This window comes from Coturnix japonica, chromosome 2, assembly GCF_001577835.2.
Source record: "Coturnix japonica isolate 7356 chromosome 2, Coturnix japonica 2.1, whole genome shotgun sequence".
Classification (NCBI taxonomy): Eukaryota; Metazoa; Chordata; class Aves; order Galliformes; family Phasianidae; genus Coturnix; species Coturnix japonica.
Window position 1 is genome coordinate 132,076,965 of NC_029517.1, and position 14,651 is coordinate 132,091,615.

The 14,651-nt window shown below is 44.3% G+C and overlaps 1 protein-coding gene across 1 annotated transcript; it reads left to right on the top strand.

The window, feature by feature from the left end:
* The first annotated feature begins 263 nt into the window (after positions 1-263).
* On the top strand, positions 264-4,362 carry LOC107310604 (rho GTPase-activating protein 32-like). Its single transcript, XM_015856415.1, has 8 exons — positions 264-520; positions 957-1,089; positions 1,593-1,675; positions 1,856-1,963; positions 2,330-2,475; positions 2,951-3,152; positions 3,843-3,988; positions 4,232-4,362. Exons 1-8 carry the CDS (start codon positions 264-266, stop codon positions 4,360-4,362), a joined length of 1,206 nt encoding a protein of 401 aa, XP_015711901.1.
* Positions 4,363-14,651: the final 10,289 nt, after the last annotated feature.

Below are 14,651 nucleotides of genomic sequence, written 5' to 3' on the forward strand. Positions count from 1 at the left end.
CCAGACTTTACATGGAGAAAACCATCCCTGCCTTTATGATGTTTTGAATGGGGGTGAAGCATGATTGAAGTGTGGCAGCAAAGCTTTCTGAGTTCCCAGACCCGTTTTCTAGGGATTTTTTTATGTCTGTTTCGATACAGTGAGCAGCTCTAAATTATGACTGTGTCCTTTGCCACGAGCATATCTCTGAGAACCCGGTTACTTTGAGCTCCTCTTCTTCCAGTGGCTCGGATAAGCAAATCTGAGGAAAATGCAGAACGGGGATGGCTGTGCTGCCACTTTCTGATCCTCCCTCTTACCTGTGGTTTTCCCTTGCAGGGCCGAGTTCTGTACCTGGGTCCAGGTCTGTGTGGGAGTCTCCTCCTTGCGCAAAGCTGCTCACCCTGCAAGAGGCACAAGCTCAGAAAAGCGGCCAGAGCAGCTCTCCTGCAGTGACACAAAGCAGCAACATCGACATGGAGGAGGGCCCCGCAGCTGTACAAGGGAGATTCCACACGGTCATTGATTTTCCATCTGAAAGGTAAAGAGGACTTCCCTTTCCAGCCCCTATCATTATTGGTCAGGTGGGCTTTATTGGTTTACTTTTTGTCCGTTACATCTCCAAGGACTCAACTTACACACAGTTGCCCTACGGGCTCAGTGGAGCCACACAAGGGTGCATTTCCTTCCTGGTTGGGCAGGCAGTCACGAGATGCAGAAAGCCACACTGACGTCTATCCTGGTCTGTGTTGGCTGTACCTGGAAACACTGGGGTTTTCCAGATTTCAGGGCCACACACCTGAAACCAGTTCCAGTTCTCCTCTAAGCAGCGCTGCTGATTGGACTTGCTGCTACTAGAAATTAAAGATGGCANGCTCAGAGGACCCTTCCTTTTCCTTGCTGTATATTGTGTTGGCTTTGGACTTGTTTTCGCTCTTCTCAATGCCCCCTGCCCAATTCTGTGTCCTTCTCTGCAGCCATGAATTTGATTCAGAGCAGCTTCCCGAGCTTAGCGTCCGTGACATTCACAGCGTGAGCTCCGTATGTAAGATGTACTTCAGGGAGCTCCCGAACCCTCTCCTGACCACCCAGCTGTATGACAAGTTCACGGTAAGCACAGGGCAATGTCTTGGAAAAGATATGTACCTTTTCCCTGGGCGTCCTGGCTGATGGTTGCAGCAGTGCCCCAGCTCGGAGGTCTTATTTCTGTTAGCCCCATGAGGCATGTCTTTGCCACATCCTACCTCTCACTGATGCCGCTTTTGCGGTGGGCAGGAGGTGTTATTTCAGTTATTCCCATGCTAGTGAGAATATCCCTTTCCTTTGTTGTTCCCCAGCTATTGGTAAAGAATGGGGTTAATAGCAAAGTGGAGTTGGAGACGAATGCCTGCTGCGAGGAGCTGCACTGCGCAATCAGGCAGTAAAGCCCCCCTGAGCTTGCACTGCTTGGCCTTGATGACGCAGTCTATGTGCTGCGGTCTTCCCCTGATGCCTCTTGGAAGGCGTCAAGTCTGCCTCGGTGCTGACCACCAGCACGCTGTCCCCACGGTTCCCAAACCTGTAGCAGCTAATTAGGCTGACTGGTGTCTGAATCCCTTCCTGCCTTTTTCCAGGACGCTGCCGGTGCTGCTACCGAGGAGGAGAGGATGGTGAGAATGAAGGGCGCCATCCAGCAGCTGCCTGCTCCTCACTACAGGTCAGTGCTGTGCTCGGTCTGCTGAGCTCAGCCCTCCTGCCTTTCAGAGGGCGATGATGCTATCCAGGTGTTGCCTCACACCTGCAACATCATGCGTCTGCACACTGAAGCGGCTGAAGGCTGCATCAGGTCAATTGATTGGCTTTTTGGTTCTGAACATCTGCCCCTCTTGTTTTCCAGGACACTTGAGTACCTGATGAGGCATTTGGCGTCTCTTGCTGGGAACTCCTCAGTCACCAACATGGACGCTCATAATTTAGCAATAGTGTGGGCTCCAAACCTCTTAAGGTAAACTTACTTTTTCTGTTTAAGCACAACGCTGTTCTGTTCTCCAGAAAGAAAGCAATCTTCCCTTCTTCTTCATCTAATGTGCTCTTCTCCTATAAAAGCTGTCAGAAGTTTCTGGCAGCAGAGGAGGAGCCTGGACTGCTCTCCCCCAACCCCAGGGACACAATTTCTAGGTGACAGTTACTGCTCTCTTGTTTAGCTGGTACTACTTTGTCCTTGTTCATCCAGGAGAATTTCGTAGGTGGCATTGCTGATTGCCCACTGTTGAACTCTATAGAGCCCAGCTGGACTGCTTTGGGCTGCATAAATTCAGACCTGGGGAAACAGTCTTGGAGGAATGACTTGTAAAATCTGCCTTTTCTTCAGATCCCAGCAGAGCCAGTCAGCCTGCGCCAGTGGAGGAGCTGCCAGCTTGGAAGTTCAGACACAGACAGCTGTAGTGGAATTCCTTATTGGCCACACAGACGGCCTCTTCGGCTCCAAATCCACGTCAGCCATGGGAGAGGGAGCAGGTGAGTGTCTTCCTTCATTAGATTGATCTTGATCCAATCCAGGCCTTCTCTGAGATCTTTCAAATACGCTTTGACTTTCAATGGGACAGGAGGCTTCAGGGCTTAGATGAGAGTATGGCACCCTGTTGCCGAATCCTGAGAATGTCCGAGGCCAGACTTTACATGGAGAAAACCATCCCTGCCTTTATGATGTTTTGAATGGGGGTGAAGCATGATTGAAGTGTGGCAGCAAAGCTTTCTGAGTTCCCAGACCTGTTTTCTAGGTTTGGTTTTTTTAATGTCTGTTTCGATACAGTGAGCAGCTCTAAATTATGACTGTGTCCTTTGCCACGAGCATATCTCTGAGAACCCGGTTACTTTGAGCTCCTCTTCCAGTGGCTCGGATGAGCAATTCTGAGAGATATGCAGAATGGGGATGGCTGTGGCTGCCACTTTCTTATCCCTCCTCCTCTTACTGCTGGTTTTGCCCTTGCAGGGCCGAGTTCTGTACCTGGGTCCAGGTCTGTGTGGGAGTCTCCTCCTTGCGCAAAGCTGCTCACCCTGCAAGAGGCACAAGCTCTGAGAAGAGGCCAGAGCAGCTCTCCTGCAGTGAAACGAAGCAGTGAGATTGAAGTGGAGGAAGATCCCACAGAATTTCCAGGGAGATTCCACACAATTATTGATTTTCCATCTGAAAGGTAAAGAGGACTTCCCTTTCCAGCTTCTATCATTATTGGTCAGGTGGGCTTTATTGCTTTACTTTTTGTCCATTATATCTCCAAGGATTCAACTAACACACAGTTGCCCGACGGGCTCAGTGGAGCCACACAAGGGTGCCTTTACTTCCTCGTAGGGCAGGCAGTCATGAGATACAGGAAGCCACGATGACGTGTATCCTGGTCTGTGCTGGCTGTACCTGGAAACATTGGGGTTTCCAGATTTCAGGGCCACATGCCTGAAACCAGTTCCAGTTCTCCTCTAAGCAAAGCTGTTGGTCAGACTTGCTGGCACTAGAAATTAAAGATGGCAATGTGCAGAGTCCAAGGAGGTGTTAGCATATGACTCAGAGATTCTTTCGAGCCTCCCTTAAGGACGCACAGTTGCTCAGAAAGCAGTTACGCCTGCCAGCTCCTGTCCTGTCCAGCTGTGGAGCCTTCGCTCACATACTCTGCTTCTTGCTTGACATCGATGATAGGAATGTAGCCAGCAGGACTTCAGGGCTGAGCTGTAGGAATGAGAAGTGCTGTTTGAAACAGAGCGTGTTTCTAAGCTGTGTTTCAGCAGAAAACAAGGGCAGTGCCAGGAAGGGGCAGTTATTGGCAAGGGCTCGGTGCAACTCTTCCCTCACCCTGCACCACAACTGACAGCATGCTCTATTTTCTCTCCAGACCACGCTCTTCCAGAAAGAAGAAAGAATCACCAGCTGGCAGTTGGTGTTCCTGCCTATGTCTGCGCAGACCATCCCCTGCGGCAAAACACCAACTGCAGAGCAGTGACAGGGAGCCTTCCGAAGAAGAACTCGTGGTGCTGGCAGGTAAGGGTGCAAATCCAGCTTTCAAAACACTGCTTGTCAGCAACACAGGTAGAATTCATGCTTTTGGTGGGCTTGTACCTTTTTCTGGCATTCAAGCCCGTGCCTGACATCTTCAGCTGACCCCTGTTTTCTCAAAGGAGGCTCTCAAGCTGTTTGAAAGCTTCTTGACAGGCAGCACGCAAGCCTTTGCTCCATGGGCAGAGAAAGTTGGACGCTAACCCCTGTGTCTCCCCTCCTTCCTAGGTGAATCCAGCCCTTGTGAACCCACAAGAGCCAGGCCAAGTGCTGATTGCTCAGGGAGTGTTTCCATAAATGGAGAGCTCATGGGCAAGTCCTTTAGTCACTGCAGTCACAATGACAGGCCTTCCGTGTGACATCAAGCGATGGGAGAGAGGAGGTCATCATTGTTCAGGCAATCATTTCTCCCAGCTCTGCAGAAGGAGATGATCTGAGCCTGCCAGAAACCACAGACACCAGCCTGGACTGTGACCCGATGCCTTCACAGTGCAGCCCAGTTCAATCACAGCCAGAGTGCCTTGACAGCGAGAAGGAGGTCATCATTGTTCAAACAATCATTTCTCCCAGCTCTGCAGAAGGGGATGCCCTGAGCCTGCCAGAAACCACAGACACCAGCTCGCCTGTGACCCGTACCTTCCGCAGTGCAGCCCAGCCCAAAACACAGCCAGCAGTGCCTGACGAGCAGCACTCTGAGCAGGACAAGTCTCTGTCACTGAGGACGAGCTCTTTCAGCAAGCCTCTTGCAGGGGGACTTGGAGTCCCAGTCCCAGGCACCAGGCAGCAGCACGAGCTCCAAGCCACCCTCTCCTCAACAACAGAGGATGAGTCCCATCGTTCCCATGGACCTCTCCTGTCCTCCTTTCTCCGAGTGACTAAAGGCACACTCATTCTCAATCAACAGGATGGGGTTTTGGAAGAAGAAATGCTTAGAAGTGAAAATTTCCAGTGTTCATTTACAAAGAACAGCAGCAGAATTATCATCTTCCTGCTGCCAGTCTTCAGTGTTGCTGCTTGAAGGTTCAAAGAGCAGCGTATTTCTTTCAAGAAAAATTGTTGGGCTTATTTGTATTTGTAAGCAAGCGGTTCAGAATGTGGGTGTCACCATTTGTTTTCCTGTGAAAATAACATGGCAAAAGTAACACTGCAAGTTCCCACATTTTGGAGGGGCATGTATGGTCTTACCAGATTTTCTAAGTGAAATAACTTATGACCAAACACTGCTCCTACTTTAGAATATATATCCTAAGTTCATCCCGCTTATTACAGACAGAATCATCTTACGCTCTGTTATTGGAGTATGTGAGATGGTTTGCACTGTTGACTATACATACTTCTAGCATCATAAAACCATAGAATATCCCAGTTTGGAAGGAAACGAAGGAGATCATCATGTACATCTCCTGGATCCACACAGGACTACCCCAAAATCAGACTCTATGTCTGAGAGCACTGTCCAAAATACTTCCTGAAATTTGGCAAGCCCAGTGCTGTGACTGCTAATTCTGGGGAGGCTGTTCTAGGGCCCAATCACGCTAAATCTTACACCCATTGATTCCTGAGACATTCTTGGATGACCATGTTCCTAGGTCATATGTATCCAAGTTAGATTACATGAACCAAGAATTTAAATGTGATTTCATCCACAACAATTTGACATAAACCTAAAAGCAATGTGTTTTGTAAATGGGAAAGAAACACAAAGCAGACACCGTTCTTACTCAAACCATAAAATGTCTAGATGTTTCATGAGAAAAAGAAATTTATATTGAATATATTTATACGTACATTTTATTGTACAGTAGAAATAAAAGAACATTAAAAACAATGAGAAAACGTGCTATTGTTTTATTTATCTTCACAATGATGATGAAGAAAATTAAGCGCTGACTTGTGTTGTCCCAGATTAGACTTCTCTAAGCGTAAACTCGGAGACTGAAACTACTGTCTTGATTTTCAGATGTCCTTTGTCCAAACCAGTGGGTTTGCTCAGGTGTGTGCAGGTCAGTGGGTATGTGTGCAAGGATGAGCATTCACATATATGTGCATGCACAGGGGTTTGCAGAGTGTTGGAGTTGCGCAAGGACACTGTGGTACCAGTGTGTGCGTGCACTTTGGGAGTGAAAGGAAGGGGATTCACATGTGTCTGTGTGTGTGCGCACAGTGCTGCACTAAGGGATGTGGAAGCGTGAGGGTGTGTGAGTACATGAATAGTGCGTGGACGCGGTGGCAAAAAAGTGTGCTTGCACAGGGGTGTGCTGAGGAGTTGGGTTGCACACAGGTGCACACAATGGGATATTTTCTGTTAGTTGTTGGCACTTATATAGAGGGCAAATCCCTTCCCCTCCAGAATTCCATAGTAACAATCACGTCTGCTTTGTGTCAGGCTTTTGTTTTCTTTTATTTTTTTTTTTTTTTTCTTTTCCCATTTTCTATGTAGGAAAGTTAATTTCTGAGCGAGGAGAAGAAGAAGTGCAACATGCAACAATCTTTCTTTCACTGTGCAGTTTTCATGAGTAGCCAAGTGCTCCTCAGGTCATGTGTGCTGCAGAGCTGACCTTGGTGGCAGATGCAGTGTCTTCATTTTCTACCTGTCACGTGGGAACATAAAAAGGCTATTTAGATCATGATCAGGGGGCTGGAGCACCTCCCCTATGAGGACAGGCTGAGAGAGCTGGGCTTGTTCAGCCTGGAGAAGAAAAGGTTGTGGAGTGACCTCATTGCAGCCTTTCAATACCTGAAGGGAACTTACACCCAGGAGGGAAGTACACTCTTCCAAAGGGCTGACAATGTCAGGACAAGGGGAAATGATTTTAAGTTGAAAGAGGGAAGATTTAGGTTGGATGTTAGGGGGAAGTTCTTTACTAAAAGCGTGGTTAGGCCTTGGAACATGCTGCCCGGGAAGGTTGTGGATGCCCCGTCCTTCGAGGTGTTCAAGACCATGTTGGACGGGGCCATGGGCAACCTGATCTAGTAAATGTGTATGTTTGGTGGCCCTGCCAGGCAGGGGGGTTGGAACTACATGATCCTTGAGGTCCCTTCCAACCTGGGTCATTCTGTGATTCTGTGACTCAGAGCAGGAGCTGCAGAGGAAGATGAACGGCATGAGAAGGTAAGGCTAGGAACCAAGGACACAGCTTTTGTGTCACTCATCCACCTGTGGCAGAGGGCAGGATTTTTGCAGGTATGGGAAATCATCCCATCACTTTGTGTCTTACAAGGAACTGAGAAGCTTTCCTTGCTCAAGTCCTACTTCCAAGCTTAACCACCTACGGGGAAGTAGATGTCACTTTTCTGGTGTCCTTCAATTCCGTGTCCACATTTTCTCAAAAGCAAAAGAATTTGGAGGTAACCACCTGCAGTGAATTGAGCGATTTCCATGCCTTTTCTGATCGTGGCAATGACTTCAGAGGTCACACTTAATTGACAGTGCCTGTTTCCAGTCTGACAAAGGCTGTAGTTGCAGCTGACTTCCAGAGGCTGCCATACGTGGTGGTGATGCAGCCTTGGGCTTCTGCGTTTGCATGAATCCCACCTTTCCTTTCTGAGTCTTGCAGGTCAGCAGGTGCTGGAAGCGGACATTATCTCAGTAGGAATGCAGGTGAGTGCAGGAGCAGCTGCTGAGGGGAGGAAGGAAGTCCATGCTAATGAGCTCTGAAGCATCTGCGGGTCCGGTACCAGAATAGGCAGCAGTGATGCTGGAGGGCACGTGGTGAGTGCATGGACAGGGTGGCACAAACGCGTGCGTGTGCTGAGGAGTTGGGTTGCACACAGGTGCACACAAAGGGATGCTTTAAGTGTTGACATGTTTGCTGCTTCCATAGGGCCATCATCACTCAGGCTGATAGATCAGTTTAATAGAGCCTAATGCCTTTCAGCATAAGCTGTGCTCTCAGTTTCTCAGCCTTATCTCTGCTAAAAAAAAAGATGTACTTATCTTTTTGCATCACTAGTGGTTGACAGAAATTTAATTAGAGCTAGAAAAAGTCTGTTCCCAAAAAAAAGTTTCCCAGAAATCTTATCCTGACAAAGGAGTGAGTACAGCGACTTCTTTCTATACACATAGACAAAAATTCTTAAATTTCTGGTTTACATATTATTTGTAGGGAATCTTTATTTTATAAATAAAATGCATATTAAAACACGTGCAACATCTTGAGTCCCCTGGGAAAGTAGCAGTCTGAAGAAGTAGTCTTTACAGTACAACACAGCTAAGGCTACATTATTTCATCTCCCCCTTCCATTAGCTTAGTTTTATTTTAAAACCATAGCATTAAGTCTAGCCAGTTTTGTTGGAAGTAGGATTATGACACTGCATTTGTGAATCTGTCAGGAGATTAGGATGGACCTGGGCTTTTCTGTTTTAAGAAGTTGGCAGGAGCTGGTATTTCAAAAGATAGAGATTGAAAGTGATGGCCAAGGAATTGAATTATTCTTCCAGAAACCAAGGAGGACTGAATATGATTTTTATTTTAATTTATATATAAAAATATTTAATAGAGTCAGTGACAAGTGGTGTCCCTCAGAGGTCAGTACTGAGACCAATTCTCTTTGATATCTTCATCAATTTCATCAACACTGAGACGGAGTGACCTCTCAGTAAGTTTGTGGACACCAAGCTCTGTGGTGTAATCAACATCCCCAAGGGAGGGGATGCCATCCAGAGAGACCTGGGCAGGTTGAGCAGTGGGTCCAGGAGAACATCATGAGGTTCAACAAATCCAAGTGCAAAGTCTTGTACCTGGGTTGTGGCAACCCCCACTATCAGTACAAGATGTTAAATGTAAGGATGGAGCACAGCCAAAAGAACCTGGTGCTACTGTTGGATGAGATGCTGGACATGAGCCCTCCCAGCCCAGAAAGTGAGCTGTGTCCTGTCCGGGATGTATCAAAAGAAGCACAGACAGCAGATGGAGGAAGGTGATCCTGCCCCTCCACTCTGCAATGGTGAGTGCTGTGTTCAGATGTGGAGTCCTCAGTGCAGGACACAGGCTTGATGGAGTGAAGTGAGGACAGATCCTTTAGCAGGATCTGTTGTAATAGGGCAAAGGGAAATCGCTTCAATTGAAAGAAGGGAAGATTTAGACTGGATATAAGGAAGAGGTTTTTATAATAAAAGTGGATAGGGTCTGGCACAGGTTACCCAGAGAGGTGGTAGATGCTCCATCCCTGAAGACATTCAGAGTCAGGCTGGATGGGGCTCCGAGAACCCTGATCTAGCTGCAGGTGTCCCTGTTCATTGCAGAGGAACTGATTAGGTGATGTTTAATAATTCCTTCCAGAGGAAACTATTCTATTATTTTATTATTCTATGATTCTATTCTACCACAGAAATTTGTGTAATTCTGCTTCATACCTTGGGTTATACCTTATCTCATGTGAGTGCCAACAGAATTATTTTCTTCTTGTTCTTTAAAAAAGCTCTAAAATCCCCACATCCCAGCTGGGGTTACTGTCTCTTACTAGGTGCTTTCAATCTGTGTAACAGAGAGCAGCTTTCCCTTCGTTACTGCAGCATCTCCTATGCAACAACAGTTTCATGCCAACTTTATAAAACTGTGTCCAACTAGTTATAAATAGTTCTGCCAGAAATCTCATGAGTTGCAAGCAGCTTTTCTGTGGACTGTGCTGTAGTGCTCATCCCTCAGAGCTGATGTCCCAAGAGATATTCAGAGGCAGTGTGCAGCAATCCTACATCAAACAGCTTCCTCCATTCACACCCAAAGAAAACGAGCTGCATCCCTTCTGCTTTTTGCTGAGAAAGCTTGAATCACCTGTATGAACAGCATGTTTCCATGCAAGAGAAGAAAAGGGCTTGTAAAAGAAAAAATGCTGTGACAGAGGCAGTAGAATGACAGCTGAAGCCTTTGCCTTGAAGGAAGAGGGTGGTGAAAGCTGTCTAATGAAATCTCTGTGCTTGATACCACCTGAGGAAATGCCACTGATATCTGCTCTGGTTTTGGAGGCAGGAATCATTACCTTGCAGCATCACTGTCACTCTGACACATCCTGGCCTCTGCTGAAAGTTAAACAGGCCAGGGGTTTGTCTTTTTCATCTGGGATTTAAAGCCTACTTTTTAGCACTCAGTCACTCTCCCAGACATAAGAGATATTAAAGTAATTATAATCTAAAGCTAATATATAAAATATCTAGGTCAGCTGCTGATAACCACACGACTATAGGCTTATTCCCTAATGAATGGCATTCAGAACAAGTTTTCAGTAGGTTTTGAGCATTTCAAACACGATACTGGCCAAAGGAAAAGGCTTTTTACAGTAAATGTGATGAGGCATTGGAACAGGTTATCTAGAGAGATAGTGGATGCCCCATCCCTGGAGACTTTCAAAGTCAGACTCAACAGGGAAACTGAGCACCCTGATCTATCTATAGTTGTCCCTGTTTATTGCAAAGGAATTGGAGTAGAGGACCTTTAAGGGTCCTTTCCAACTCAGACTATGCTATGATTTCATTTTGACGAACTTGTGAAATTCCTGCTGCCTGTTTATCCGCACATCTTCCATACACATAATCATCAAAAATGATGATGTTGTTCCTTGTGTAAGCCCTGGTGATCCTGCTGCTCAGTTAGAAATGTTGCCTAGAGTTCACCTTACCAGAAGTTTTTTTGCATGATATTTGATGGAAGTAAAATGCTTGCTCTGGGTTTGATTTAAACATCAGCCTTAATATCAAGATGCTGATGTCTTTTTCTTAAATGTCTGCCAGATTTTATTGAAGTAGATTTTAGTATTTACAATGGGACATTACATATGCCTCAGGAAGGTGTTAATTTGAGTGAAGGTTGTGTGTATACCTCCTTTCTTTCATCAGCAGCTGCCAGTGCTGCAGGGATGATGCTATTATTCTGTTATTCTGTTGTTCAGTAATATTATTCCTCAGGCCCGTAATTATTTTTGCCTTGAGTAGCCATCCTATGTTTAAGCAGCAAACCATGGAGAAAGGTGAACTCCCCAGCAGCAAAAATAAAGCATTCGGTGCTAACTATAATCTTACAGGAATTTACTGTTTTCAAGTGCAAAAAAATAGATCGTAAGCTTTGTGAAAGAAAGGAAGTAAGTCAGAAAAAAAGGTTAGTAAGGCTTACCTGAGAAGGATTCCTCACACAAAGATTTATTACACAATGGGATGGCTGGAAGATGAAACACATTTGCCTGAGGATGCTTCCTTGCAAGAGTCAGATGGAGCCTGAGGAATGGGATGTAAGAATACAGGCTGCATCTGGAGATATGGGGGGAAGACCCATAGGATGATGTAGGAGTCAGTCAGGTTTGGGTTTCAGCACTATTTCATGTCCTCCTTTGCCTCCTTTTCTCTCCATACAGAGTCACCTGGCATTGTCTTGAGTCCAATTCATGCTATGTTGCCTGACACATATTTCTTTAGAAATAAGCAGCTATGGTGTGCTGCGATACAGTTCTTGAATTATTTCAGATCCTCTGGGCAGCAAATAAAGTACACAACATACAATTTTAGATCCTAAGTTCAGAGAAGTGCAGAGAAAGACTCAGAGGACACCTGAAGTGATACAACACCTCATGCTCAGCAGCCTACCATGTCAAAGAGCCTGCCCTGCGGTAGCATGGACGTGAGGATGCTCCACTGCTAGATGTGGTGGTCAGAAACCAGCCAATGAAATCAAACTACAGAAAAGAATGCGATCAGAGCCAACAATATTCTGCATGATCCTACAGCTGATCACCTCTAGTGCTATGTCATTTTTGTATATTTGTCTGTTGATAACCATGTGCATGAGGAGAGTTTGCTAGAAAGGCTTTGGCCAAGCATTTTTCTTTCTAAAAGAAAAGAAAAAAAAAATAAGAGGAGAAAAAAAAAAAAAAGAAAAATAACAGAAGAAAAAACTCTTAAACATGGCAATTCTGATCTATAAAAACAGATCGACTTTTTATTTTCATAACAGCTGTCTCTTTTTGCTAAGTGACTTTAACCATTCCAATTTTGTGTCTAAATTATGTTTAACATTTTTTTTATTTTTTTTTCTTATTTTTTCTGGATTAGCTGTAATATTCTACTTCATAAACTTAAAAAATGTTTGATGGTTGAATTAGTTTTGATGGGCAATTTACACTGTGTGGTAAATTCTGAAATTTTCCTTGACAAATGAAAACTGTTTTCTGAGAGGCTGAAATTTCCCAAGGGACGGGAATTCTATTTCCCAGCCACCTCTGGAGGAAAACACATGTGAAAATGACAACTTTTCCTACTCTGTAATAAAACATTGCCTCAACTGAGTGCTATTTATGACCAAGCCTACAAACTGTGATTCTTTTGGGGAGCATAAATAGCTTCAAACAAAAACTGTCATTTTTTCTTTAAAATGGGACAACTTTCTTTCAACTGATTTTGCCCTTCCCCCCCCAAAAAAGAAAAAAAAAAAAAAAAAAGAAAGAAAAAAAAAGAAAATCTCTTCTATGCTGAGAATTGAATTGGAGTTTCCCTGCTAGATTTAATGGTGTGAGCCAATACACCTGAATAATAAAAAACGGCCATACTTAGGTCAGATCAAATGTTCATCTAGTTTGATATCTTTTCTCTGACATGGGACAGCGATGGCCGCTTAGGAAAAAAAGGATCGAATATCTCATGCTATTTACCCTTTCAAAAATCAGTGACATTTAACACAGATAAACTTAGAAGAAGTGGAAAGAACGAGAAGCAAGAAATACAGTATCTCTCCCTTTCCTCCAAGCTCAAATTGCTTTAGTTCACTTTCTATCACTTTTCAGGATGTAAAGGAATAGTAGAGAACATTTCTTACTTTTATTGGTATGATCCCACCAGTTTAAGCTCCACATCAGCACATGCCTAAGCACCTCCTGAAGTCCCTTCTGTGTGCTCAGTTTGGAGTTCTTGCTCAGAGTGCTTTCTGTAATTGATGTGCATAACAGAAGGAGTGTTCATTACAAGGTCTGAACTATGTACAAAGTCAAGAAGGGATAATAGAAAGAAAATAAGTGCAGAGACAATGTTTGTAGAAGAGTAAATGAGGTATAAACTGCCCATGAATAAATTTAGGCTGGTGATTAGGAGAGCATTCATAATCATTAAGGCACTTGTGCTCCAGAAACAGATTTTCAGTAGGAACAAAGGTGCAAGAAGAAACCAAAATGGAACATCGTGGAGCTTGATATATGCCTGCATTACCCTGTGGGTCCCAGGGAACTGCCAGAAACTTTACAGAGAATCATCTCTTAAAGCAAATAAAGGTGGTACAATATGGTATCCCTCTACTGAGTGTGTATCAGATGAACCAAATTTCAGTTAGGCTGTAAGCAGTAACAATCCACTCAAGTCAGTTTACAGCAGCTGAAGATACTGTCCCATAGCTTAGGGTTTGCAGACCCAAAAGCAATTACACTGAAGAAAGAAAATACAGAACATATTTTGCTGGTGTTTTATTGATTTTCATCATTGTCTTGATTCGGAAGCTAGTATAAATGATCCCTTTACTGAGAGATATGAAAGAAAAGAAGTGTCTTGGTACAGAGAGGCAATAGAGGTTTCTGAGTTCTATGTAGAAGTCCTTTGAACCCCAGAACTTCCGTACCCAGGTATACTTGCCTCTGAAGTCAATGCTTTTAGCAGTTACTTCTTTCCAAGCATGCGACAACAGGAAAGAAGTGACCATCATTTCCTTTCATTTATCATATACCTTAAAGATTTGAACACATTGTCATTAAGATGAAATACCATGGCTAGAGATACATCTACTGACCTGCCAAAAATCAGTCCGCCTCCCTTTTCTCATACAGGGCAAACAATGTGAGGATGACTGCTTAATTTCTGATAGTAGCTGAGTTTGCATAGGTAAATAAGAATGGATGAACTGAGTCAAATCAAATCTCAGTTCAACTCATTCTTTGACAGCACTAGAAGAGAACAAACAGATATACTATTTCCTCTGAGGGAACAGTCATTTGTTTCTCATGGATTTTCTGAATTGTCCACGATTCCTGCTAAGTATTTACTATTTCAAAATTGATTTTTCTTTCAAATGTATATTCTGACTTTCCTGTAGCCCATATTATTTTCACAATTATATGTTATATCAAGATATTCCTTGAACGAACAACATACATATGTAAAAGAAGCAGTGTGCAGTTAAACTCCATGTCATAGAGCACTGTAGAGTAGCTTGTAAAGAAGTAGCACGATCAACTTTGTGCTAGCTAATTCACATACTTCTTTCTTTACTGCCAAGTGCATTAAGGATAACTGCTTTGATACCCACCTTTGCTGTGGTACTACTTTATATAATTACCAGCACCCCAAACTCAAAAACAGTCTTTGTCCTGAGCTACACACTGTGACTTCACAACAACTTTTTCTCAGTTATTCACCTTTAGAGATTACAGAAATATTCACTTTATTGTCTTTCAGGTGTTTGCAGTAAAAGTACATTTGTGGAGTCTGGATGTCTTACGACACTGTTTTCCTTACTGTATTTCTTCACAGTGTCGTGAAACTTCTGGTGAGAGGAAGTATGAACACACTTGTGGAGTATATGGACACAGAGTGATCAAAGAGACATTATATCAATTATAAAATGTACCATGGAGGGTCGTGAGGAAGTCACTTAATGAGTTTGAGGAGAAATCCTGCTGCAGG